This window comes from Microchirus variegatus (genome assembly GCF_963457635.1).
Source record: "Microchirus variegatus genome assembly, chromosome: 11".
Lineage (NCBI taxonomy): Eukaryota > Metazoa > Chordata > Actinopteri > Pleuronectiformes > Soleidae > Microchirus > Microchirus variegatus.
In genome coordinates this window covers 15,508,528-15,536,112 of record NC_139812.1, presented here as the reverse complement: position 1 = coordinate 15,536,112, position 27,585 = coordinate 15,508,528, and the positions used below count along the sequence as shown (strand labels likewise).

Genomic DNA, 27,585 nt, shown 5'->3' with positions numbered 1-27,585 from the left:
TTTATCTCATAATTTTGACTTTTTATCTCACAATTTCGACTTTTTATCTCATAATTTCGACTTTTTCTTTTTATCTCACAATTTCGACTTTTTATCTCACAATTTCAACTTTTCATCTCATAATTTCGACTTTTTATCTCATGATTATGAATATTTATCTCATAATTTCGACTTTCATCTCATAATTTAAACTTTTTTTTGCAGCCCAGTTTTTCAAAACTCGATGTACATGACAGTGTGAACAAGGCATTCACATCAAACTTGAGCATCTGATTATGTTCATATGGTGAGAGGAGAGGAGAGGGGGGGCGGGCTCACTGAGCACGCGCTCATGAATATGGAGGCACATGGCTCCGCGCACGGACACTCCCCTCCATGTTGAACTTGTGTAGCCAGCTCCAGCTCAGACCAGCAGTCAGTCAGTCAGTCAACAGTGGGTCCGGCTGCCGCATGGCTACTGTGTAAAACTTTCCTCACCAACAAAGTGGAAACGGGGGCAAAGAGGACGCGCGGAGAAGCCGAGGGACAACACCGGGAAGAGTCTTCCTATGTGCCGTGAACCTGTGCTTCGCTGACCAGAAAAAGTCGTGTTCCCCACTCGTGCATGTTCAAACCAGAGGAGAGCTCTGGTGCCGTGTGTCGGCCAGACAACTAGTACAAACGAGTGGCAACAGCAGGCATGATTTTGAGACGGGGCTCGGTGGTTGCTGCCTTTTTACTCTGCTTTCTTGTCAAGGTACGTGCTTTTTTGAATTGTCGCGTTATTCCATCCAAATGTGTAACATCCACAGCTGTTTTGTGCATAAACCCCCGAGAGATGAGCAGCAAACAATGTGAAACAATGGGCGCTCCGAGTTTTCCCGTGGCATTCACTCTCGTGTCTCCCAACAGGTGTCAGAGGGATCTGGACAATTCGAGTTGCAACTCTTATCGATGCACAATGTGAACGGAGAGCTGCTGAACGGCATGTGTTGCGACGGCACACGGAACACGGCGGATAGAAAGTGCACGCGGGACGAGTGCGATACGTTTTTTAAAGTTTGCCTGAAGGAATACCAGTCGAGAGTTTCCGCTGCAGGGCCCTGCAGCTTCGGAGTGGGATCTACGCCTGTCCTCGGAGGGAATACATTTTCTTTCAAGAGCTCTGTCAGGAATGACAAATCCAGGATAGTTTTGCCCTTCAGCTTTGCCTGGCCGGTGAGTGAGGAGAATTAAAACAAAAAACAAAAAGAAAAACTGTCTATGCGTCCAGACGCGCTTTTCCCCCAAAAGGAAAATAACAGAGAGAGAGAGAATGTCTGTTTTCACGGCAATTCTGCGCAATTACTGTCTGTCAAGTCGTTTTCAGAAAGCACAACAAGCAAAGAACGGGCTTCTCTTTTGATTTTTTTTTTTTTTTTTTGTAGCTCCCTTTGAGAAAGGACCCCCTGGTCTCTCCTCATTATCTGCGCCAATTAACCAGCTGCAGGTCTTTTTCTCCCTCAGGCCCAGACTGACAAACTATTATGCCTTAAATGATGTTTTTATGATTATGTTTTTGTTAATCATAAAACCATGGTTTTTCAGAGAGCCCCAGCGAATTTAAACCACCAAAACCAATCTGTGTGACTACAAATCAAATCATATTTCAGAAAGAGATCCATGTTGTGCACTCCCCTTTATATATAAAACAAACATGCTTTGGCTGCTACTTGATACTTCTTTATAAGTGTTTTCCTCCTGGCCTGAAAAAAGTTGGATGAGTTGCGTTCTCCCTAGATTTCTCCTTCTCTGTTTTCTGCTCATGTTGCTTCAGTGCAGTAACTCCGGGGGTGAAAAAACCCACTTTCTGGTTTCCTCAAGTGTCAGCTCTTCTTCAGAGTGTAAATACATGAGGCTGACAGGCCCGTGGAAGCATTGTAGCTCTGTGAGAGATATGATTTGTCATGTCAGAGAACGTTTTTCCAAAAAAAAAAAAAAAAGAAAAAGCAGGAGGGTGCACACACACACACACACACACAGACTGACTGGCCCCACAGTTTTGGCCCACAAACCCCTCCACTGTGCCTGGATGGGTGAAAGGCACAGTCTGCTGGTATGTGTATGTGTGTGTGTCCAATTACATCAAGGCTATTTTTACCTCGAATCTTGATGGAGTTTCTTGTGCAGAGAAGGCAATCGAACAGCCAGAATGAGCGAAAGACGTGGGGAGATCACGTGCAGTTTCCTGTCACGTTGTACCGTCCTTGCGTGATACCTTTAGGGCAGAGAAGATGATTTTAGCTTTGTGTTTTTTTTCCCCGATGACCTCAAAGCAATTTTTCCCAGCAGGATAGCATGCAATATGATATGCACTGTTTTTTTTTTATTATTTGCTATCCACTTAGACATTGGCACCTCACACCTTTTTTTCTTTTTTTTAAAAAAACAAAGGTTTCTGTTTATGTTACGCTATGGCAACACCAAACTGGCATGAATGCTTGGAGCCAGATTAGTTTCATCTTACTGGTTGAAAATCAGTCCCAACAACAGAAGTTGTTGACAGTGAAAGAAAAGCTGGTACCATTTCCAGTTCACTTGAACTGCTTTACTTCAGCACACATTAACAATTGTCAGGTTAGGTATGATATCACGTTGATTGGCTGTTGTGGACAGATGGCAGTGTGGTGCAAACTGGGTTGTTGGGTACTCCCTCTGTTGAGTTCATAAAGCCCCCCCCCCCACCATCCTCTCTTGTGAGCTGCATGAAGTTGGCCTCTTGTCCAGGCCAAGGGCTTTGTTTAAGTCACGCTCGGTTGGACCCCAGGCATTTCATCGCTTTAACCTTGCCACCCACAGTAACCGCTGCACTTAATGAGGCTACACACACATGTGCTTAGATCAGCTAGGGCAAGAGGCGTCCAGCTGAACGCTGGCTGCTGGGCATCTTTATACATCAGCACATCTGTGTTTTAGAGCCATGCGCGGAGTCTTTTGCGTGCATTTTCTGCAGAGAAGCGTGAGCTTCCAGCTGCCCAGGTCGTCGCGGTGTTTCACGCGGGCGGACAATGCTGTTGCCGTCGGTGACTACAGTGAGGATTACGGCGCATAATAGAGGCTGTGCAGCTGGATTTCAGTGTAGAGCAAAGCGAAAGGAAACAGTTGTGGGCTCAGCAGTGATGAAGTTAGCTCTCGGGGGCCAAACTGTGTTCATTTTACACCTATAAAAGAAAAGAGAAGACCTGTTTACTGGATTAGGCCATTATTTAATTTGTACCATTAATCTGCTCAGCTTTAAATATTGGCCCTCTCTTTTGAGTTAAATATGCCTTTGATTATGGCTCTGAGAACTGATCCAGCTGATGGTTTCTGCAGTAATACTGTTTTGTTGTGCATTTTTTGGTTGTTTCTTTCACTCCTCTACTGTATTAAAGACTTTTTCTCATTTGTTACGTGATATAATGGGTTCTAATCTTACACTGCTTATCAATAGTTTGGGAAAGTGACATCGTGCGCTAATAATACTGCTGATTAAGATCACCTGTGCTTTTGTTCTCTTTACGAATGGTTGACCTTTTTAAAATACACAAACGGCTCTTTGCATGTTTTGTTGTACGCTTCATGCGCTTTTATTTCCTGGTCCCAGCCTCACAGGTTCATATTTTGATCTCGTTTGCCCTGTCTCACTATGTGTTTACCGTGTCTCTTGTTTTTGTTTGCAAAGGTTGCGTGTTTAAAATCTGGGTGAGGTTCACTTGTGTAATAGGCTGATCGATGATTTTATACTAAAATATTCAGTAAGCTGTTTAATCGTCTCTAAGTCTCATTGTCCAGCCCATCGATGAACTCGGTGACTTGAAGGTTGTTGTTGTTTTTTTTTGTCTTTTTATGCCCGAGTTTTGCATTAAAGGCAAACTTGACTGTCCCGATCATTGGGGACATCCCAGCTTGAGGCTTTTGAAGTGATTGATTCAGGAAAACTGATACATAAGGTCAACATCCCTTTGACTAGACTGTTTACATTTCCTCTGTGCAGAGTGGAGGCCAAGACTGGTCTAATCTGTTGTGCCGTGCCTTTATTTAGACCTTTGACTTTTGCCTGTTTGAATAGATGGCTCAGTTTTCCGTCAAGAGCTGCGCCTGTGTGTGTGTGTGTGTGTGTGTGCGTGTGCGTGTGTGTGTGTGAGTGCGTGTGTGTGTGTGTGTGTGTGTTGGTAAAATTCCCCTACAGAGAGGATTCAGTAGTGTTCTTTGGCAAGTCACTGCGATTCGAACTGGAATGATCTTTATCGCTTATGTTGCTTGTCTGTTGGACAGTGTAACTTGGCCAGGAAAGATAAGAAGACATATGGCCACACTTGTTGCTCTTGGAGGTGTGTGTGTGTGTGTGTGTGTATATGCGAGAGCGTGTGTGTGTGTGCGTGTAGGGAGGGAGAGAGAGAGTGCTCTGTAGTTCAAAGAGAACTTGTGAGTCAGCTGGGAGCCTGGGAAAAGTGAACCTGGCAGTGGCAGACGGTTACAAGCTGATAACCAGTGTGGAGTTATGGGCTGTTAGTGAATGAGGAGTCGGGCAGTATCTCACTTTCTGGGAGCAGTTATTTGGTCTGGAACTAAGCATCTGACTAATGGTCAGGCTACTTGTTGCATTGAGTAATTATGAGATTTGACTTCTTATGCTGTTGATACAGCGATACAGAAAGTGTGCTAAAACAATCTTAGTTTTGGAAAACGGTGCATAATAGTACAGCAAAGAGTGATTTAATACTTGTATTTTTTTAAATCCCTCAGTCCTTGACACAGTGTAAAGATGTGTTGGTGTTGTTTGTCCTAATGTAACTGATACATTACCCACTGATAATATCCAAAAAAGTTTGGGTTGTTTTGAGAGGTCACTGAAGGGTGACGAGACGATTACAAATTCTAATGTAAGACCATGTTGGTCACATAGACGTCAATCTGATGTTGCAGTGATGACTAATTTACACATTTGAAGAAATGGAGATATCTTAACTTCATGTATTCACTGTGATGTTGCATTTGAGTTCCTGTTTTTAGGATGAGCTCAACCCCGAAAATACTCCTATGTATGTATGTATTTTTGGGTGACCTTTTCAAACAAATTTCCACCAAACCCAAGACTTCATGTCTTTGTGGACATGAAGTTGGCCATATTCAGCTGTTGCACAAGTTTGGGAAAAACATTCGCATGAAACCGCTCCTTGCTTAAAGAGAAGCCAAAGGACAGTAGTTCTTGGAGTTAATGTTACTAGATATAGTTTGGATTGTAGTGAGAGATGATGAAGGATCACATTACTACTGACTCATAGCCAAGCTCTTTGTCGGTGATTGCAGACAATTGTGAATCAGAATACGCTGTGTGTGTGTAGCTGATGAGCGCTGAATTTCAAATAATAGCTGCCCTGATTGCAGTAAAATACTGGCACGGGATGAGACGGGTACCTCAAGGAAAGATGGAAAGTTGAATAGCTGAGAAAACAAGGTGAAGCCATGAAAAAAAAAAAGACTTCAGGCGTGAGTCATACCCTTTTCATTCTTTTGGTGGGAAGTGAACAGGGGTTTTCCTTTTGAGCGGCTTTGTTTACCATGAAGTCATCACCACTAAGAGAAACATAGCAGCACTGCAGAATTACTGAAATGCCTCCAAGCAGCGCTGCTAGGAGGCAAGCGTGTGTGAATGTAACATGTAGCTGTTTCTAGTGGATGCTTGGACACTGTAAGTGGATTGGACTTTTCACAATTGTGTACTTTTTCTCTGACCCTGTCGTGCCTGCTCCCCGACACATTGTTTGCTCCCTCATGACTGTGGCACAGGGCACAGTGAATGTGTAAGCTGATATCGGTGTGAGTGCTAAAGACCCTGGATCAGACAAAGCATTTTTTTGGGAGTGCTGAAATCAAGAAGGGCCTTCCAGCCTTCCAGAGTGTAGGACTCATTCAGTAATATCACCACTCATCCTCTTTCCTGTCCTACAAATTTGTTTTGCCTCAACAGTCATTACACGCGCTTCTTTTTGTGTCTTGCCTTCATATCGTTTGGTTAGAGGTTTGAGGCATGAAATTGAAAATCCTGTATACATTGCAAAACAAAACCTATTATGTGCTTTTGGAGAACACTGGAAATTGTCCACTGACTTAACTCACCACATTTTTCTAAACATGTGGAAAACTGTTTTTTTGGGGGGGAAAAAGCTTATTCTAAGGATCGCAAGGTTACGTGGTTGAGATGAAGACATGTTGCTGGCATTGTATGATGTAGTATCCCTTTCTTTTTTTTTATTTTGACTTTTTCTAGTCATTTCTTTGAGACCTTTGTAGGCCAGCTCTTTTAGGCTTGCAGTTTGTGTGCATCAGTCATCCTCCAGCTTGGTGGGTGTCCAGCTAGAATACACCACAGCCCAGGTTACTGTCATCCTAATTGCTGCCTCACCACAATCTTACCCTCTTATAAAGAGAGCGACTAGACCAGTGTTATAAGTAACCAGCTGCTGTACCTGCTCTCATTGTAAACAAACGAGTTGAGAGAGAGATTTAACTTTCTCTGAGGTTTAATGCACATGTAATGGTGCTTATTTATCATCAAACATGACTGTTTATGGTTGATAGAGTGATATACGTCTGTGATCATTTTAAGTGTAGACCTGCTCTAGATTCCCCTGTAGTTCATTTGCATGGTTGCTAACAAACAAAGGGCTGTCAAACAAAACATTTATTATGTGATACTGTGGTTTACTCTTGGCTCACATTTCTTGTATCTCTGTCTTGTCTTCTGCAGAGGTCCTACACGTTGATAGTGGAAGCCTTGGACTTAAACAATGAAACCAGTGGTGAGTATTGGATATAGCATTGTCCTTTTTCTCCCCCCCCCCCCTTCTCCTTGCTTTTCTGTCTCTCCCCTTTTCCCTTAAGGCAGCATCTGGAATAAAGTTGTGTTGAGGGTCACATAGGAAGTTTATTCTGCCTTCCGCCGGTGGTGTGTGTCTGTGTTAAGACAGTGTGTTGGCAGGTGCCTGTAAAACCCAGCTTTCCACCAAGCAGCGGAGTTTGGTTCAGTTTGGTATGCTATGCAGTTATTTGCATTTCCATAGTCAAATGTTCCCAAAATTGATCAACACAGTTTTGGGGATGCCAATCACTGTGGTCCGGCTCCTAAAGGGGACGTAGCCAGAAACACTGCAGTCCGTTGATTCGTCAAGAGCGAATCATCACTTGCGTGTGCTGAACAGGCAAAACAAAAGTGTTTTCCCATGCAGCCTCAAACAAAGCTTGTCTTCTTCGTGTGATAAACAGCCACATGCCAGGACTAAAGAACTCTTACTGCTGGATGTCCTCCATTGTTGCTCTTTGTTTTTTCCGTGTCGTGTTCTTCTCCTTCGTATAATGTGAACCGTGTCACGCTGGTATGACATTTTGCTATTCATGTATCTGTAGAATATTGTGTAAATGCCTACTTTATTCAACTGCACTGTTCGGTTGCTAAGAAGAAGTGGGGGCAGGGCAGATGGGGGAGAGGTGGGGTGATGTGGGGGGTCAGACGGGGAGAAGGAAATGTGGCGAGGTAAAGGACTATGAAAATGTTTTCATTTGGCCAATGACTGATGGCAGGTGCTGCCAGCAAGGGTCAGGGTCACACTGTCTCACTGTCACTGAGGCGTGAAACACAGAGTTCATCCGGCCGCCCAGCACTGCTCAGCACTGCAACCAGCCAGCGGGCCTAGAAGTATGGGGGGGCTGACGCCTCTGAGCTATGCTGCCCCTGGAGATTAAACTTATCTGTGGCTCAGATGGGCTGCGGTCTAAGCGCAGAGCATGTGTAGTACAACACTTTTTTTTTTTTTTTTTAAAGACTTTGGCTGTTCTTACCCCGGAATGTGGGAAGAACATGGTGGTTACATGCTGAATGTAAATTTGGGGCTGCCAGGTTCGGTTTCTGCCAATAAATGTGCCTAGGGGTTCCTGCTGGCTGGCGCTATGATTGGCAACAGCGTGATGATATCGAGGGAGAGCTTGTTTATGCAGGTCTGTTCGACGTCAAGGAGGTTTCGGCCTTTTCTGCTGTATTTGCCGCTCCCCAGAGACCTATTAGGGCACTGGTGTGAAAAGCCCCCTGAATGTACACAGTCGGTGCTGGTTAAGCCCCTCGGAGCTCCACTAGGCGAGTTCACAGCTCCGTTAGTTTCATATGTGTGTTGTGACAATTCTCAAATTTAGTCATTTGAAAAAGTTTTTTCTTAGACTCCTAATGAATTAAAAAGCTTTGTTTTAATTATATACTAACTTTATTTTTTTAATCACAGATATTGACAAAAAGTACTTAATCAGTGTTTCTCCTGTGTTCACCAAAATGGATCACTATATACAGCTTTTAAAGTAAGATTTTTTTTTTCCTATCCAACTATTTTGACGGTCAACTATGACCTTTTTAAGTTGTGTCAAGCTGCTCAGATTTATGTTTAACTGCGAGCCAGGCAGCAGGTAGCAAGAGGGTGTTACTCCTGACACTGCAGGCCGGCAGTCGGTAGAGAAATGCCACACAGCAAAGTCCTGGATCCCAGACCACTGAGAAATGTTACCAGGCACTGTGATTTCACTACACCCCCCCGATCCCTGTTACATACACCCACAGCACAGTAAATAAAGGGCAGCACGCCACCCCTCCCACTGAATTGTATTGCATCATACTACACAGAGGAGCGACTCACCCAACGGTCAGCCACCTCTTGCTCATGTGAGCGCAGTAAATAACTGCGGTGACACATTTTTCATTCTCTCCCAGGTGGAAGATTTAGATATCAAGTAGTAGAGTGCTGCGTGTGTGGGTGAATGAGTGGTGTTAGTGTGTGTGGTTTTTGTACGTATGTGTACAGTTTAGTGTCTGGAGGTTGGGCAGAGTGTGTTTGCTAAGTGAGAGTGTGCTGTGAAGCTCCGTGTGGCCCCTGGTCCTCAGGTCAGTCCTTGGTCGTTTGACAGAGCCATGACCTCTTTCGTGTTTGACATGAAAATAAGTTTGTTTTCTGTTTGCGAGTCTCCCCGAGCGTTGCACAATCACAACATCAAGCTAGGCCTTTGCTTCCCCGTCTGAAGTGTGCATGGGGATACTTGTGTGCAAGTCTGTGTAAAAGAGTTGACTCAAGATTTTTTTTTTTTTTTTTTCGATTACTCGCAAGAATGTATGTGAGAAAAAGCTGCCTGAAAGAAAGTGCTGATGGCACACTGGCAGACTTCCCAGCAGTAACTGTGGCATTGGTGTCCTCAACTCTATAATTTATGGTGACTGTGGTTCTGTCCTCGCCTGAGCAGATGCAAAAGGCTGCATCTAAGACCAGTAATATCCTCTAGCTGTAAACCTGAGAATCAGAAACTATCCAGGGAGAGCTGGAGAAGGAGCGTGAGAAAAAAAGCCGTTAAGCATGCTCATTACAGGCAGTCTATTGCTTTTTTCTGCATTTCCTCCTTGTACTTTTCTTCCTCCTCGGCACACATGGCTGCTTTTAATTATAAGTAATGTGCTATCTCATAGCTCTTCTGCAATTTGAGTCAGAATTTTTGGAGCATTTTTGGGTTCCCGCTGTATCATCATGGAGAACACTGCAACTCCCAAATGCACAGTGCACTGTTTTTGTTTTGCGTTCTTTTTAAATTTATTTCCCTTTCCCTTGCTGTCATGTGGCTAATTGTGTGACTCCTCGTGTTTTAGGTGCAGATGGAAAATTAATAGAGAAAGCCTCACATTCTGGCATGATCAACCCCAGCCCGCATTGGCAGAAGTTGACTCACAATGGCCCTGTGGCCCAGTTCGAGTACCAGATCCGGGTCACTTGTGACGAGCACTACTACGGATTCGGCTGCAACAAGTTTTGTCGGCCACGAGATGAGTTCTTTGGACATTACACGTGTGACTACAATGGAAATAAGACCTGTCTGGAAGGCTGGTCTGGACCTGACTGCAACACAGGTGAGCCTTGCTGAGATCAGTGATCGGCTTGAGACAGTCTGATTAGTACGTATGAGTATGAATGACTCTCAGTCGGTCTGCAAGCTGTGAATCATGCTGACACACTGTCTCTTGTGCGGTTTCCGTCAAATTTAAGACTTTGTTTTTGGAGTTCCCAAAGCCTTTTCAAATAAAGCATTTTTCATTGACTGTATGACTCTGAAAAACATGTATCGTCATGTAGTTTTTTTTCCAATGTTTTACCGTCTAGATAAGCAGGGCCAACTTGTTTATTTGCTGATAACTGTATTTATTCTCAGACCCAAATATCAGAGGATAATAACAATAATTATTATATTTGCCAGTACAATCAAAACAAGTATTGAATGGAACAGCGATAGAATTGAGTTACCATGAAGAAAACTTCTTTGTCTTATAGCTATATGTCGACAAGGCTGCAGCACTGAACATGGATCATGTAAGGAGCCAGGTGGATGCAAGTAAGTGACCGAGGCTGCTCTGTATGATTTATGAGTCTGGTGTCAATGAATTTACTGCTTTTGTATCATGGGAAATGCCAAACAAGTCTGCGGTGCGAATCATTCAGTTAGTATGTAGGGAATGTGTCAAAACACCAGTTCTATCATGGCGTGGATGTGTGCTTGTATGTGTTTGGTTTTCTGGTCAAGAGACTTATCACCGTCCAGGCTCTAAGAGAAATTTAGCCTAAGCTACTTGTAAATCTCTCACGGAGCTTTTGACCGGAGAAAGGAGTGTCTCAACTGCCGAACGCTCCATGTTGGAAAAAGCAGCCTTTATGTTTCCCTGCAAGTGTTATCAGTCAGATCGCCTGTAACATTCGCATGTGCCTTAAAGTGTATTGTTTGTGTAGCTAATGGCTTCCTAATGCTGTTTGTGCATACAGCCAGAGGAAAAGCCAGGCACAGATGGATATCAGAGCTTGGGCATTGTGTGCAGTCACAGTTGAATATCAACCTCATCCTGGAGGAGGCCCTGCAGTACCCGTGTCTTCCCACAGCTCACGCATTGGTTGCTTTCTTGTCTGATTTGGCCGTGAATCAAGCACAGGGATGATCGGGCTTGTTCATTTTGTGCACAATCTTTGTTGTTTTTCCCAAGCTTTTGACATCATCGGGTTTCTTGAATGTGCTTGTGAGGCCACTGGCAGAACAAGAGGTTGAATTGCCTTTGTCTCTGCACAGGTGTGGCTATATTTGAAGATCTGGGTTGGAGTGTTTATATGCAGTTTGCCTGCCAACAAACTGTCCAAGCGAGCTCTGCGTCTGTTGTAGTCAGTTCGTTGTTTCCCATCATTGAGGTGTTCAACAGCGTCAGACAACAGCAGTACATTGCAGTATTGGCTGCAGGCTAGAGCAGCCGCCTTGTCACTGATTTTATGTCAACAGAACCGCGACTAATTATGCTCTCTGGGATTTTCTTGTTGCTAGGGCTCTTTCTTTTTAATTACATCCTTACATTTCATTGTTTCAATGGCCGTAATAATGAAGATCACCTCAATAGAAAACTGCTTTGTCACAATCTACAGACTCCTAAAGAGGTTTGTTTTTAAATCAAAGGTCATAATCTTCGGTGCATCAGCGGTAATGCACAATGTGATGTCGCATTCTCTAACAATTTGGCCTTGTAATCACTGTAAATGATTTGGGACCTTGCTGAGGAATCCTGCTCTGCTTCTCATGGAGAGGATTAGCACACTTTTAAGAATAGCCCTTTTAATCATAGACTGAGGTTTACTTAACCACCGCGTTTATTTTTACAGTCCATCCGTTTCTTGGGGCTAATCAGTGCACTGCTCCCCCAGAGGGATGCGTTGTTTCCTGTCACTTGGCTCCACAGCAGCAACTCCATCACCACTTCACCACCTTTTAAAGAGCAGGCTTATCAGTCGGGCTGGATTGCTTGTCTTAATTACGAAGCCTGGGAAGAAAAAGGGCAACATTATCAGTATAATTATGTACCTGGACATTTCAGTGGTCAGCAGGCAGTGTTCCCCACCTCGGCCTTGGGGCGCAGCAACTCATGGGAAAAAGGATGAGCAGCAATGTAACAGCAAAGAGGGCTGGAATCTCTGCAAAGATGTCACTACTGCCAAGCCACAGGCAGTGTTGTTAAAGAGAGCGTCTGGCCGCATGCTGTTAGCCATGCTAAAGGTCCCATTGGAACTGTAATTTAGTTTTTTTTTGTTTTGTTTTTTCAGTTTGGTAGAATGCTAAATACTGCTCAGTTTCCTCGTCCCCAAGTATTGTTGAAAAGGTCTTGCGTAAACTCCCCGCTTCTGGAGATTTATTAGTGGTCTTTTAAGACGCAGCTCAGTGTTGTGAGAGTGAGAATACTGCCTCTTTGTTTCGTTTTTTACAGCACCATGTTATATATGCCGATTCGTACTTCATTAAATTCAAATTATCGAATATCGCTCTTCTTTTTAAGGAGTTGGAAACAACATAATGAGACATTTGCGCCGCTCTGACCTCATTTTAATAGTTCATTATGAATGTTCACTGTGTGTGTGTGTGTGTGTTGGCTGATTTATGATATATATAAACATTTTCAAATTAGTCCAAACTGTATTAACAAGACATACCCAGAAATCGTGGTTTTATAATTTTTTATGGGCAGAAAACAACGAATATGTCTAGTTGTGCAGTGTATAAACATAATTATACGCTGAACCTCTGCTACATTACAATTAAAGAAAGTTAAATTGTGATTTATATTGTTGAATATATATATATATATACTTCTGAGGCTGATGGCGTCGCTCTCTGTGTTTCTTGCAGGTGCCTTTATGGCTGGCAGGGCCAGTATTGTGACAAATGCATCCCTCACCCAGGATGTGTGCACGGCACTTGTGTGGAGCCCTGGCAGTGCCTATGCGACACCAACTGGGGCGGTCATCTTTGTGATAAAGGTTATTATCTTTCTCTCCTGTCAGTTGCAGTAGCTGTACATGCGTGTACATTTGTGCCAAAACTAACTAAAGTTGTGGTGGAACACTCCTTTTTTTTTTCAGATCTGAACTACTGTGGCACTCACCAGCCATGCTTGAACGGAGGAACGTGTATCAACACGGGGCCTGACAAGTACCAGTGTACGTGTGCTGAAGGTTACTCTGGTGCCAACTGTCAGAGAGGTGAGCATCTGATATGCTAAGATATCTAAAATCTACTAACTAATGGTTTCATTTTGGTTGCCTTTAAAGACGTCATCTGCTTTGCCCGCATTATCTCTGCTAACCCTAACTTCTGGGTCAAACCCCCTATGAAGCATCAGTACTAGTCGTTTTTTTTTCTTTTCTTTTTTTTCTCATTTTATTGTGCTTATTTAACACCAATTAATGACAACTTCCCATTGTCATTTCCTTCATATTCTTCAAGTTCCCCCTGTAAAGTAAACATGCACAGGGGAACCAAACTAGACAACAAAACAATTCCCATGACCCCATGTTGCTTCAAAGCCTCATCAAACTAGGTCTTTTGTTATTGTTTTCATTGGGACAACCGGAGCTTGAAAGTAAATGGACTTGATGATGGCAATGGTGTTATCTCCGACTTTAAATATTTACCAGTTAAGTTATAGAGTTTGTAGTTTGAAAGGTACTTGCATTAGCCATGTATTTAAGGTCTGGTATGGAGGCTATCATGTTATGGGATCCAATGAGCTCAACCCATCTCGTCTGCTGCTACGATTGTGACTGTTCTTTGTTCATTGTGAGGCCCCAAAGTTGTGCGAGTGCAATATTAAACAAAGTAAATCTGATCTAGATGGCCATCTTTTTTTTATTCTAAATGTAAGATGCTCTGGTTTGCCTAAAATATTTGATCCTAGGGGCTTAAAAAGTTGTGCTCGCAGTTGTAATAAGAGGGAAGGTCGTGGGCTCGCTGAGTTTCTAGACAAAAGGTCAGAGGTTCCCTCAGTTTGTAATCAGAGGAGGTGGTAACTTGGCAATAATTGGTCTCCACTCCAGCGTGAGTGGCCCCCAAGTCAGGTAATCCACCGGTCTGAACTTCAGTGGCTGGCCGTCCCCTCACTCTTCAGACACTCTAGACATATGGGTGTGGTGCTAAGGTTCAGCTGCTGCGAACACTTACCATGGAGATGATGGTTTCTTCCTCATTAAATCTGAGCCTCGCCGGGTGATGACAGCTTAACTGCAGAGATGTCAGGAAACGGTGCCCTTCGTAACAGGAGGTCTGCAGACCAGTGGATGCGTCGGGACATAGTAACACAGAGGCCTCAGCGCTAGAGCCTCTCCCCTCCCTCCTCCCAACAGCAAAGCAAGAACCATGCACTGATCACTTCCAATGGCTTACTTATCCCCAGAGTGAATTATTAATTTTTTATTTATTTGGGACCTACTCATCCTTAACTCATCCATAGAGGAGGAACTCCAGTGCTAAGCTTCACAACACTACAAACCCCCCCGCCCCCCACAACCCACTCTCTCTCTCCCGCGCTCTCTCCCGCCACTCTCTCATCTTGTGCCTCCTCAGAAGAAGAATGGCGGGGAGTCAGAGGGAAGTCACGGTGCATTGGTCGGGTCAACTTAGCATGAAAGATGATTTCCTGGTGGTTTGGTCTGCTGGGCGGGTACTGCGAGTGAGATTGGGGAATTTTAAGCAGCCTTTGGGGGGCAGTGGATGAGGAGGAGGGGGGGGGGGGGGGGGGGATAGATGATGGATGAGGGAAGAAGTCCAAGCCTGGGTGTCTTCTACTGACAAAGTGGACCTAGCAGGAGAGTGAGAGGTTTTCCAGGGGTGAGTGAAGTAGGACTTGGCAACATGGCCAAAATGTAATCGGCCAATATTGATTATTATCGGGATAAAATGTCAGCTAGTCAAAGATGAAGTTGTGCTCTTGAGTGGAATTTGAAGAAACAAGTTGTTTTAGTAAGTGGTTTCAAAATTCTCCATGGACAGACAAGCGACTAACCCTTGCAAAAGTTTTGAACTGTCCTTTGTGTTATATTGATTAAAAAAATGGTTTCTTTCGTATGGTGAATGTTTCTTAAAGGTGCCATATGTAAGAATGTGGCCAAAAACGGTTACTACATTCAAATTCAAAATACTGAGGTCTTTTAGGTTTCGTTTTCTGACGTAACTGGCAACCCGTGGTTGCTCGGCAGCTGAGACTCTACTGACTGCAATGATTGGTAGACGGCGGTAGTTGGCGCCACATGCCAAACCGTGCTTTCAATACATAAACATGATTTGCAGACTGCAAAATATTTTTTTAAATGCAAATATTTTGGATGTACTGTTGTTGTTGGTGAGTTCAGTTTGTTATATGAACATTATTCCTGAGTCTCTGTGACATATTAGGAGGATTTTATGGCCAGTTGCTTTAGATTTATTAGATAATGCACCTTTAAATACAAAAAGGGGTGAACTTTTCCTTAATATTACTCATAGGGGTGTGTGTGTGACCTATTTTTAAAATTGTCTTTCTCTTCCCAGCGGAACATGCCTGTCTGTCCAATCCATGCTCTAATGGAGGGAGCTGTTCAGAAACCAGTCAAGGCTATGAATGTCACTGTGCGCTCGGCTGGAGCGGCCCCTCCTGCACTATTAGTAAGACTCGGCCTGCACCCATTTTAATGTCAGTACAGCCATCGGGGATAATTGTTTTTGACAACCATAATGTGATTCTCTTACACAGATGTTGACGACTGCTCTCCAAACCCCTGTAACCACGGAGGTACCTGCCAGGACCTGGTCAACGGTTACAAATGCCACTGTCCCTCACAGTGGACAGGAAAGACTTGTTTGATAGGTGAGCCACCTGAGCTCTTTCCAACACTTCACGTCTGTCAGCTGCACATGCAACTGCCCCTAACCCACTCTCTCTTCCCCCCCCCCCCTCCTCTCTAGATGCCAATGAATGTGATAGCAAGCCCTGTGTCAATGCCAACTCGTGCCGCAACCTGATTGGCGGATACTTCTGCGAATGTCTCCCTGGCTGGATGGGGCAGAACTGTGACATCAGTGAGTTGAAGGCTGTCGGCAGCAGCTGTGGAATGGGGACACCTGTCCAGCTACTGCTCTGTTTTCTTTATTTCTTTTCCTATCCATTCAGAAGAGCCTGAATTAAAGCTTTATGAAAAACATAAAGCAAGCAGTTGGATGAGCGCAGGCTTTCCCCTGCCCTATGAAGCTGATGTATTATTATTACCTTTTGTGTGGCCAAGACTGTGGTGATTAAAAGTGGCTCAAAACAATCCCAGGAGTAGTTTCAATTGGCAGCAGACAGGATTGCTCAATACTCCATGTTGCACTGATTCTGCAGCCACATTATCCAGCTCTTGCAGAGCACTCTGGAGCTCTTGCTCCAACAATGTTTTTAAAGGCCCCTAGCATGGGAAACATAAAGCGCAGACTTGTTTTTTAAAGACAGGCTATTTAGTCAAGCTGTCCAGAATTAATCCGTCGATTTGTTTTCTTGTGCAGATATAAACGACTGCAAGGACCAGTGCCAGAATGGGGGAACTTGTAAGGTATGTATTGGGTCACAAAAACGACCAGCTCTATCTAATGTCACAGTGTCATTTGCCAGTTTGTTTGTTTGTTTTATGTCATTTTTTTTCCAACTTTTTTTTGTTGAAGCCTGGGAAATGTTCAGTGGTTTTATAAATAGCTGCAGTTAACTGTTCTCTCCAAACAGTCGGAGGAATTATTGTGGAATTCCTCTCTGAAATCAAATCTGAGGGGAGTAAGTTATGAGGGTTTCTCAGGGAGGGACACAAGTTCCTTGACCAAACTAGATTAGATTACCGTAAACATTAATGTGTTGAGCCAGTGCCAGGGAAATGTGTTGAAAGAAATGCGGAGCCCCCGTCTCCCGCAAAACACCCCCATCGGCCTCGCTCTTCATCCTGTTTACTGGATTGACAGTTATTGTTATTCAGACCCCACCCTGTCGGAACCGTTTATTAAATACTTGGTCGCATGAGGTAAACCGCTCTCTGTATTTCAGGACTTGGTAAACGGGTATCGCTGCGTGTGCCCCCCCGGCTTTGCTGGCGAGCACTGCGAGAGAGACCTCGACGAGTGCGCTAGCTCGCCGTGTCTGAACGGCGGCCGTTGTCAGGACGAAGTCAACGGATTCCAGTGCCTGTGTCTGGCTGGCTTCTCAGGAAATCTCTGCCAGGTGAGACGCGACTCCCACCGCCATCTCACACACAATTAAGCCCACATACATGCATCCTCCCAGCTATCATTTTGTATCTTTAGCCCTCAACCCTGCAAAAAAAAAAAATTCTGCCAACATTGCTGCATCTTCGGGTTCGTTGTAAAGGTTTCCTGCCCCACCCTTTTAAATGGCTGTTGTTCCACAGTCCTTCTTAAAAGGGAGTGCTTTGTTGAAGCTGCTCCTGGCTACAGCGGGATACATTCCTCAGTGCTGAAGCCCAGACTCGGAGGACGGCTCCTATGTCTCTGCCTTGTTTTTCCCCTTCCTCAAAGCACAGTGCGTGTGTTATTTCCTGGCACAGCCTGTAGGGAGGATGCTGTGGGTTTAGACTCTGTTTAGTGTAGCAGAAACTATGTCAGCTATCAGGTTCATAGCTCTCTATTCAATATCTTTCTACCCTAGCTGGATATCGATTACTGCTTGCCCAACCCATGTCAGAACGGAGCGGCCTGCTTCAACCTGGCCACTGACTACTACTGTGCTTGCTCAGAGGACTACGAGGGCAAAAATTGCTCTCACCTTAAAGACCACTGTCGCACCACCACATGCAAAGGTACGTCTCCTGCAGGCAATAACCACCAGCTTTTTTTTTGCTCTTTGACTTTTTTTTCCCCCAAAATGTTTCTGAAAAGTGGTGCCTTCAGCACATTTCAGTAAATTGCTGAATAAGGCCAGGTCATCGTCATTTTGTCTGAGCAGTATGCCCATATTTTCCCCATGAGGGCAGTACTTATGTTCAAGTTTTGCTCACTGAAGTTTCCTGGCCAAGGTGAGCAGTGTTTTTGGAAGTCGATTCCTTGACGACTGCCCCCTCCATCTTCTCAGTGCAGCTTTTCCCATGATTATCCCCTCCTCTGATTTCACTGAAAAACTGGCAAAAGGCTGATAGCACTGTGTGTGTTCTTCATAACGACTTGGTGGGCTAACTCGCTTTTTTTCTTTTTTTTTTTCCCTTTTCAGTGAATTTGCACTTTTTTTCTTCTCTGTGTGTGCATGTGTAATTGAGTGAGTGGACCAACCACAGAGTCAGATACCAGACAGTGAGATTCTCTCTGCCCTTGGCAAGAATTCATTGATTACAGGGCAGAAAACTCACCCGAGGCTCTGAATCTGATCAGGCGGGGGGGGGGGGGGAAAGGGAGGGTATTATGGTGCTGAGTGACAAAGACGAAGCTAAACTGTTTCTAAAAGAGTAATGGCATATTGCAAGCAGTGTGAATTTTCTTGTACTGGTCATTTGTCGTTGTGTCTCCTTAAGTGTACTTCTTATAACATTGACCAGTTGATGGTTGTATACATTACTTGAATGCCAGTGGTAGGCCAAAAAAAAAAACGTTTCCATTTCACCTGGAAGGCACAAACAGCTTTTTTATGATTAGGAACAAGTGTAGGTCAGAACAGGCTTTGCCAGTTGTTTCACTATCTAACAGTGGGTCTATATTTGCAGTGATCGACAGCTGCACGGTCGCAGTGGCGTCCAACAGCACACCAGGAGGAGAGCGTTACATTTCGTCAAATGTGTGCGGACCTCATGGCCGTTGCCGGAGTCAGGCTGGAGGACAGTTTAGCTGTGAATGCCAGGAGGGCTTCAGAGGCACCTACTGTCACGAGAGTATGTTTTCACACGCAGTATCAGTATCGCAATATATCAAAAAAAAAAAAAAAAGTGCCTCAATCTAAATGTTTTTTTTTCCCCCTCCTCTCTTCTCCACATTCTTTTTAACAATATCAGACATTAACGACTGTGAGAGTAACCCGTGCCACAACGGAGGCACTTGCATTGACAAAGTCAGCGTGTACCAGTGCATCTGTGGCGACGGCTGGGAGGGCGACCACTGTGAAATCAGTGAGTAGGAGTGGTTGTTTTGTGGTGTCAAAGCAAACCTTGAGTCTCCTTTTGGGACTGTTAAATCCGTGTTTCAACATAAACACCCTGTTTGATGTGCTGCACATAAATCACGCTCTTGTCCAATGTATCCACTAGATATAGATGACTGCAGCACCAACCCCTGTCATAATGGAGGGACATGTCGAGACCTGGTGACTGACTTTTTTTGCGAGTGTAAGAATGGCTGGAAGGGAAAGACGTGCCACTCCCGTAAGAGTCCTTTTTTTTTTTTTTTGTTGCTTTTTTGTTTTTCCACACCCATGTAGTCTGTCTGTGCAGGCTGATGGTATGTGCTTATGGCTGTATATAATTGCCCAATCTCGTGTTTTCTAAGATGCAAATGCTCCCTTTTCAGGTGAGAGTCAGTGCGATGAAGCCACGTGCAACAATGGTGGCACCTGCCACGATGAGGGAGATACGTTCCAGTGCAAGTGCTCGCCAGGATGGGAGGGTACGACGTGCAACATAGGTGAGTCACGTTCGGTTAGGTGTTTCATCACACACTGGACACACACACACACACAAGCACACACAGATGATGATTGCTTTGTGGGAGAGCTCCGTCTCGTCTCAGATATTAATCAGCACTGTCAGATGCGTAAGGTCAACAAACAGTTTTTATCCCTTCACTCTGTCAACGCTCCTTTTCTTCCCATCTCCCTCCTCGCCCATTTCTCCTCCGCTGTGAGCGCTGACAGATATCTGCTTAAAATCCCAGATTGCACTGACAATACACTTCAAAGTCATGGAATGCACATTTCCTTAGAGAAAATAGGAAATCCAACTTTAAAAGGGCCAAAGCAGCAGCAGCAGTCTTGCTCCTTTTAAAGGTTTATGATTGCACCGATAATCCCCTGTTAAGTTGGCAGGGAAAAATTCACTGACAACAGCTGAATTCTTCTTTCTTCTTTCTTTTCTGTCTCAGCCAAGAATTCAAGTTGTCTTCCTAACCCATGTGAGAATGGAGGTACATGTGTCGTGACTGGGGAGTCATTCACCTGCGTCTGCAAGGAAGGCTGGGAAGGTCCCACGTGCACCCAGAGTAAGTGCTTTTAAAGAGAGAACGGTGGACGGGATAACTGTTGACATTTATTGCTATTAAATGATGATAAACCTCTTGCTACTCGGTGCAGAGGTGAAGTCCTGCATTTGATTAAATCTGACTCTCATCCTCCCTTGATCTGTACCTTTTTTTTATTATTCTTTTTTTTTTATCTTTTTCGTCTCCTTTGTTAGCCATGAGAATAGAAAGGAGGAGGGAGAAAGGGGCTCAGTAAAGTGGAGACAGATGTGTCTCTCTCTCTCTCCCCCTTCGCCTAATGCAACACACACCCACACTTTCTCGTCCTTGCATTCTTGTCCAAAGAGTGACATGTCTGCTTGTTCTGCAGACCTCCTCCATTTCCCTGGAATCCCTGCCTTGTATGCGTGTTCTCCAAAAACCTAAATTCTACGTTTGCAGAGGAGAGGAAGCTGGGTGTGTGGGTGCTGTAGGTGGCAGCAATGAGGGCGAAGGGGTGGGGTGGGGTGGGGGGGGGGCTGGATCTCAGTTTATAGAGTTGTTAATAAGGCAGTGTTGTCATTTGAGGCCTGACCAGCCAAACATGCACGTGCACATGCAGCCTCAGATGTGCAGATCTTTGTCATCACGTGCCATTAGCATTCACTGCTGAAGAGGGAGTGAGCAAAAAAAAACAACACACTCACTATTTTCTGTCTTCTCCATTTTTTTCTCTCATTCAGATACCAACGACTGCAGTCCCCACCCATGGTAAGTGGATTTAGACTCTTAAACAGACTTATACTGTATGTGTCATAGTTTCTCACCTGCAGGCTTTTCTTTCTCACCGTCTCTTTTCTGAGAACCAAGCATACACCCTTTCTTGTCATTCCTGGGATGCAGTCAGCTAACCCTTTACTGTGAACTCCCAGACGCAACTCTTTTTCAACCACACACACAACATGGGAGTTCACTCCCAAGTGCATGCACACTTGTCCAATAAAACCAACCCATAAACCAGTTTGATTACCTTAATTGTTTTGGAGAAAGCATATTATGTTTTGACTGGTGAGAAGAGTGCTGTCTAAAATTGTTTTGATATGAAACGAGGCATGAATATACGTCATTGTGGAAGCCTGGGGTTATCCTGAGATACGAACTCGGGAGTCTCACTGCACGCCTCTTCTTTTTGCAGCTACAACAGTGGAACCTGTGTGGACGGGGATAACTGGTACCGCTGTGAGTGCGCCCCAGGCTTCGCGGGTCCAGACTGTCGGATCAGTGAGTATTAACCCTGCCTCCCACTCCTCCCTGATCCCTGTTAGAGCAGGAGCCATGAGTTGTAAGATTGTTCCAGTCGCTCCAAATGGAGGGTCTAGTCGGGCCAATTATCTGTGCGTTGGGCTGCAGGCCAGGCCAAGCTGTTTTGGTGTCACCTCTGCAGGCCCTGCTGCTGTCCCCTGGGGGAAACCAGCTTAGCAGGCCAACGGCAAATCAGCCATGCTCTCTGACACTGATTACACAGAGTGTTTTCCCTCTTAAAGGCTTTCAGATGGCCACATTCTTTCCCTTTGCAAACCCTTTGTTCTGCCGTGTCCTGCCTTTAGTTCCTGAGTACCTGCTAATGATGCTGCTTTTATTAACGCTGCTTTGGGCAAAAATGTCCAGAGCTGATTTAAAGCATGTTTGCTTGTTTTTATTAATTGACGCGTATGTGGATGCACTGTTCAAACAACACATGACCTTAGTGAATTTAGCATGGGAATTAGATTTGTGTGCCGACTGCTTAACTCAATATTTGTGTGTGCCGTCTGGCTGCGGTCATCGTGAAGGAGCCATTGCTTACCCCTCGCTTTCCTCCTGACAGATATAAATGAGTGCCAGTCATCCCCATGTGCCTTTGGCTCCACTTGTGTGGATGAGATCAACGGGTATCGCTGCCTGTGTTCTGCAGATAGGAGCGGGCCCCACTGTCAAGAAAGTGAGTCCTCGTGTGATGATGAGGGACAAATCCATGTGACAAAGACACTGTTTTACTCCATATGTCTAACACTGTCTTTATATTGATCACAGTCACCAGAAAACCTTGCTCTCTTAATGGACACATCACCGCAGACGGAGTCAAATGGGATGAAGACTGCAACACCTGCCACTGTTCCAATGGGAAAGTCGTGTGCACAAAGGTATGTCTTCAGCTCACTGTTGAAGTTGCCAGAATTGCTGTGGAAAAAGAAATGTAATAAATGGCAAAAGAGCTACATGGGTTTTATGGCGTTGTAGCCTCCACTGTCTTCAGTGATCTCAGGTATGATGCCATTTGTTTTGAAAAGAAACACAATGGCACGGTTAGAAACGGGTATCACGAGTCATTTGTTGATATACAGCGGAGGCCTGAAGTGGTGCTATTATTATCATGGTCGTTTAACCTACGGCAATGGTGTCTCACACGTGGCTCCCCCAGGAAGAAAATGCATCATTGGGCGAAAAATTATCTCTGTGAGGTTTAGGCTACAACGGTAAACACAGTCTGATTATGGAATACGGTTACAGCACTGTGCAAAGGTCTCAGGGCACCACCAGTTTTGTTGTTTTTATGTTGAAAGTTGGTCTTATAGGTATATTGGCAAAATGTCAATGAGCTTAACTCAACGTTTCTATGTAATGTTCAAGCATGTCTTGAACAAACATGGCGTGATAGACCTTTTTCACAGCAGAGCTTTTCCAGGTTCCAGTCCAGTTCTACGCGTTTCAATTATGGTATTGTGTAAGTGTAAGGGTAGGTCACGTTACATACTTGACAGTATTTCCTGTAGAAGCTTTTTTCTGGGGGAATTTTTTTTTTTTTTAAACTGTATACATGTTTCCTGTATTTTCTGGATGAGGACTTCTGCACAGTACTGTATCTGTGGGATCTGCCTAGATTGCGTGTTTGACGTAGATTATACGCACAAATTCCCTGACGTAGCATGGATAAACGATACAAATACAAAGCTGCTAAAAGCCTTGACTGGGAAAATCTGGTGTCACAGATTCCATTACAGTTTACAGCCTGTGTAAGGGCTGGGTATTGAATCCTTGGCATTCAGCGTTGCAGACACATTTCATTTGGTGCCAGTGAAGTTTTCGGTTTTAAATGCAAAAAATGTGGCTCCAAATGTCCGGACAAACGAAGTTTAATGTAATGCATATTGGCTTCAATCTTTATGGGTTTACAGACACAGACGCGTCAATGTTTGCTCCATAGATTGGGAAAAGTTTGTGATATAATCTCAACGCATCGTCATGTTTTTCTATCCAGATGTGGTGCGGCCCTTTGTCATGCACACTGGGTGCCAAAGGTCAAGGTAGCTGTCCCTTAGGTCAGAGCTGCATCCCCATCAGAGAGGGCCACTGCTTTGTGAAGCCCTGTCACGACTTGGGAGAGTGCTGGCCCTCCAACCCTCCCCCACCAACCATCAAATGCCACCCCAGCTCCAGTTACCAGGACAACAGCTGCGCCAACATCACCTTCACCTTCAACAAGGAGATCATGCCTCGAGTGAGTTTACCTAGGCACCAGGGAAGGAGCCGTTAAATTAAAGGGTCATTTTTCATGCCACCACACTGAAATGAATAGGAGCAGCAAACCATGAAAGATCAGGTTTTCATAAGAGCTCAATCATCCCTTTTGGGCAAATTTTTTTTATTTTTTTGCACATAACTCAATTTAGTCATGTATTAAAATGTTCTTCAGGCAGAAAAAAATATATATATTTTAATCTCTGTCCTGTCTACATCCAAGTTTTGGTCTTTGGTTCTCGTAACCACGCTGCAAGTTTAATTTAAGGATGTAATGGATTTGATATGAATAGGACCATTGGCGACAGGATTATTACTTGCCAGTTGTGTTTACAAGCATTGCAACATATAGTAACAAGCTTAATAAGCATGTGGTCTTTAATGTAAATAAGGCTGATCCCAAACTGATAGCATAAAACTACTGCCAGATCCAGGCCGAGCTGTTGAGTGTTTCTCTTGTTTCTCTGCTTTTTCATGAGCACTAAGGTTTGCTTTATTTCTTCGTCATATCTAGGCCTTGACTGTGGAGGAAGTGTGCAAGCAGCTGAGGCACTTGTATGTTGTGAAGAATTTCTCCTTGGAGCATTCTGTGTCCATAACTTGTGACCCCTCATTCTCAGCCAGCAATGAGATCCACGTCTGCATCGTAAGTACCCTCTCCCACTCCCACACTGCCACGTGTTAGCGGGCTGCTAATAACCCACTCAAAAAAAAAAAAAAAAAGCATTGTTGATTTATAGCCTGCAGCATGCTTTCTAGCAGCAATAAGACATGCGCTAATGGAGTATGGACTTAGCTTTAATTGTTTTATTTCATCGGTTTGACAACATGTAAACACCAATCAGTGGCAGGCAAGATGGAATGTCGACCTGAGCCAACAGATTTCTAACGTCACTTTCTTTCTGGCACTTGTAGTCTACAGGAGACCATCGCTTGGACCGGAGCCCCATTAAAGAGATCACAGACAGGATAATCGACTTGGTTAGCAAACACAATGGGAACAACACCGTAATCTCTGCCATTGCAGAGGTGCGCATGCCAAGTCCCAGCAAAACTGGTATGAACCACATCCAAACTCTTGCTTGTTGCTTTCGCAGTTTTCCAGGCTTGCACACACTTGTAGAAATGGGTGGAGGATTGTTTTTGTTTTCCTTATTTGAAAAGATCGGATGAGATGAAGCCAAGCCCTTAATATGACAACAATGCACCAAAGAAAAAAAAATGTGCACGTAAGAAAAATAATTCCCTTCCCACACAACTGGGGCATCATATGGCAGTTGTAATTGAGCATAAAAAGAACGTAGCCAGGATTCCAATGGAAAAGATTAGAGCTTTTCGGCGACATGGCTCGTACAGCGACTGGCTGAAGTTGTAGTAAGACTCCCTCCCGCATGTGTCTACCATTTATCAACATGGTGACAGCAGACTGCTGCCATAGCCAAATAGAAGCAGCCCTCTCTTCTGTTCAGGGCTCAGATGTTAGGTCGCACTGGCAAATGCATTCTAGTGATCTATCCAGTCTGATAATAGTACTACAATATGTCTATTAACTCGTTTTAACTCGGTTTTCCCCTTCCGCCAGATTACCTTGTGCCCCTCCTCAGCTCCATCTTCATTGTCATCTGGGTCCTTGTGCTGGTCTCCATTTTGCTGTGGTGCGTGCGCCGTCGGCGGAAGCAGAGCAACCACAACGGCACCTCGTCCGCCGTCTCCGAGGACAACACGACCAATAACGTGCGGGAGCAGCTTAACCAAATCAAGAACCCTATAGAGAAGCATGTGGGCCTCACAGTGGCCATCAAAGACTACGAAAACAAGAACTCCCTCATTGCCAAAATTAGGACAAACAACCCTGAGGGGGACGAGGATGACAAGGAGAGGCACTTGCAGAAGGGCCGCTTTGCCAAACAGCCAGCATACACACTGGTGGAGAGGGATGAGAAGACGCCCATTTCTAATCCCAACTCCACATGCAAACACCCTAATTGGACTAATAAACAGGACAACAGAGACTTGGAGACAGCCAACAGCATAAACAGGATGGACTACATTGTATAGCAGACAGCTGTGTTGCTGTGCAACCAAGCCTTATGCCTTCACACCCCAGTGGTGGGTGAAACAGGGGGAGCTCTTTGGCGTGATTGCTTTGTAAACTCTCATGTCAGTCGTGACCCCACAGTATTTTCAGATATTCCCCGTGTTAATTTAAGTTTTGACAAGCTGGCTTACACTGGCAGTGACGGTTGCTTTGGTTGGCTGGAAACACAAGGCACTGGTATACATTTCATGGTAGAACTAGTTGCAAAAGTATCTTCCTATGCATTTCATTTGTCGTCTTTTTATTATTATTATTATTATTATTATTATTATTATTATTTTGTGGACACATGGAAGGGGCTCCTGGTGTAATTGTTGTACAATGACTAAAAACTACCCGACGTGTTCAACACTAGAGCAAATAATTTTTTTTTTGTTTGTGTTTTAAATTCTTTCTAGTTCCATTTGGAGAAAGTGCCTTTTCAGCTTTAGACTTCAGCAACTGTCAAATGAAAAAAAAAAAATCAACTTTATTATTTATTTTTATTTTTGGGGTGGGATGGGGAGGGAAAGGTTCAGTGTCAGCAGTTGCTGCCAATATGAAGAATTTATGTCGATTTAGAACGTGTAGATATGTAAATTTTTTTTATTAATCATTGTGTATATTTGATTTATTAACTTAATAATCAAGAGCCTTAAGATATCATTCCTTTTTATTTATGTCTAGTTCGAAGGTTTTGATAGCTATGGAAGCCTACCATTTCTTTCAGTGACTTAATGTTTTTTTTTTTCCCAACAAATTCTATTAAAGCCGAATTTCAAAGACGACAAAAGATAGGCACTTTGGGCCTGAAAGAAATCCTTTTTTTTTGTTTGTTCTTCCACACGTTTGACATTTCACTATTTGTAGCCAGGACCTTGATTGAAGGCAAGTGAGGTTAGGACAACAAACTATCAGGGCTGCTGCGAAGGATGGCCATGGTGGCAGACATATTGCTTGCCATTAATGGACAAATACTTAAGGGAACAAAAGTCCTTCAGCAGCGTCACTTTAACCCATTGACATATTTCAGAGGCTGTCAAAATCCACCAACTTGCAATGCAAGTCACATCAATAGACATGCCAGAATTCCCATCTGCTTTAGTCAGCGTAATATCATAAGCTAGACCACGAGTACTTGAATAGTAAGGGGGGCGATGGGAACACTGTAGAATCAGATAAAATACACTGCCTTGCTCTGCAAGAGTCTGCTTTTGTTTCTGTGCACATTTGTTTCTTTAAAAAAAAAAAAAAATTGAGGCTCTGAAAGACAAACATGTTTTATCTCATTTGTTAACCCTTTGAGATCATGGCAACATTTTGTCCTATTTTTGACTTTGTGTTTATGAACTTGAGAATTATGTGTTGATCTGGCAATATATTTTTGAAAGTCATATTTATTAAATATTTTGTATGAAAGGAGAATTAAAGTTGTCTTTTCTGGATCTGGCGAGTGATGAGTCTGTCTGTGACGCATCGAGACAAATGTGTCTGAGCTAGGGATGTCACGGTTATCGATTTTCTCGGTCCGATTATTGTCGGAGAACTAATGGATTATCAGGATTATTATATGTTAATAGATTTCACAACACTGAATGAACACTGCTTATCGGTCTTAAAGTTTAATTCATTTATATCTTTTGACTGATATTAGGCCATGAAAAGTAATAGAGTACAAAAAGCACATTGGTCCAAAAACGTCAGAATACACTATGTCGTCAATTTCAATGTCATACTACACAATTTCGTACAAAATCTGACCATTTTTTGAATAAACTTTTTTCGTCCAAAATGTGGGCAAAACCTCATACTATACTATGTCGTCCAAAATTGGAACATTTTTGGGAATTATTTTTGCCCAAATTGTGACCAAAACGTCATACTATACTATGTCGTCAACCTCAATGTCATATTACACTATTTCG

The 27,585-nt window shown here is 43.9% G+C and overlaps 1 protein-coding gene across 1 annotated transcript; it reads left to right on the top strand.

Annotated features, from left to right (window-relative positions):
• The first annotated feature begins 457 nt into the window (after nucleotides 1-457).
• Nucleotides 458-26,116, top strand: LOC310934081 (protein jagged-1b-like). The gene is made up of 26 exons (XM_083897712.1): nucleotides 458-736; nucleotides 892-1,197; nucleotides 6,752-6,803; nucleotides 9,674-9,931; nucleotides 10,350-10,410; nucleotides 12,730-12,860; nucleotides 12,963-13,082; nucleotides 15,406-15,519; nucleotides 15,608-15,721; nucleotides 15,820-15,933; nucleotides 16,396-16,442; nucleotides 16,922-17,095; nucleotides 17,540-17,690; nucleotides 18,585-18,749; nucleotides 18,870-18,983; nucleotides 19,122-19,235; nucleotides 19,381-19,494; nucleotides 19,951-20,067; nucleotides 20,769-20,796; nucleotides 21,221-21,306; nucleotides 21,893-22,006; nucleotides 22,099-22,208; nucleotides 23,324-23,563; nucleotides 24,098-24,229; nucleotides 24,499-24,640; nucleotides 25,166-26,116. Exons 1-26 carry the CDS (start codon nucleotides 680-682, stop codon nucleotides 25,639-25,641), a joined length of 3,651 nt encoding a protein of 1,216 aa, XP_083753838.1. The 5' UTR covers nucleotides 458-679; the 3' UTR covers nucleotides 25,642-26,116.
• The last annotated feature ends 1,469 nt before the right edge of the window (nucleotides 26,117-27,585 follow it).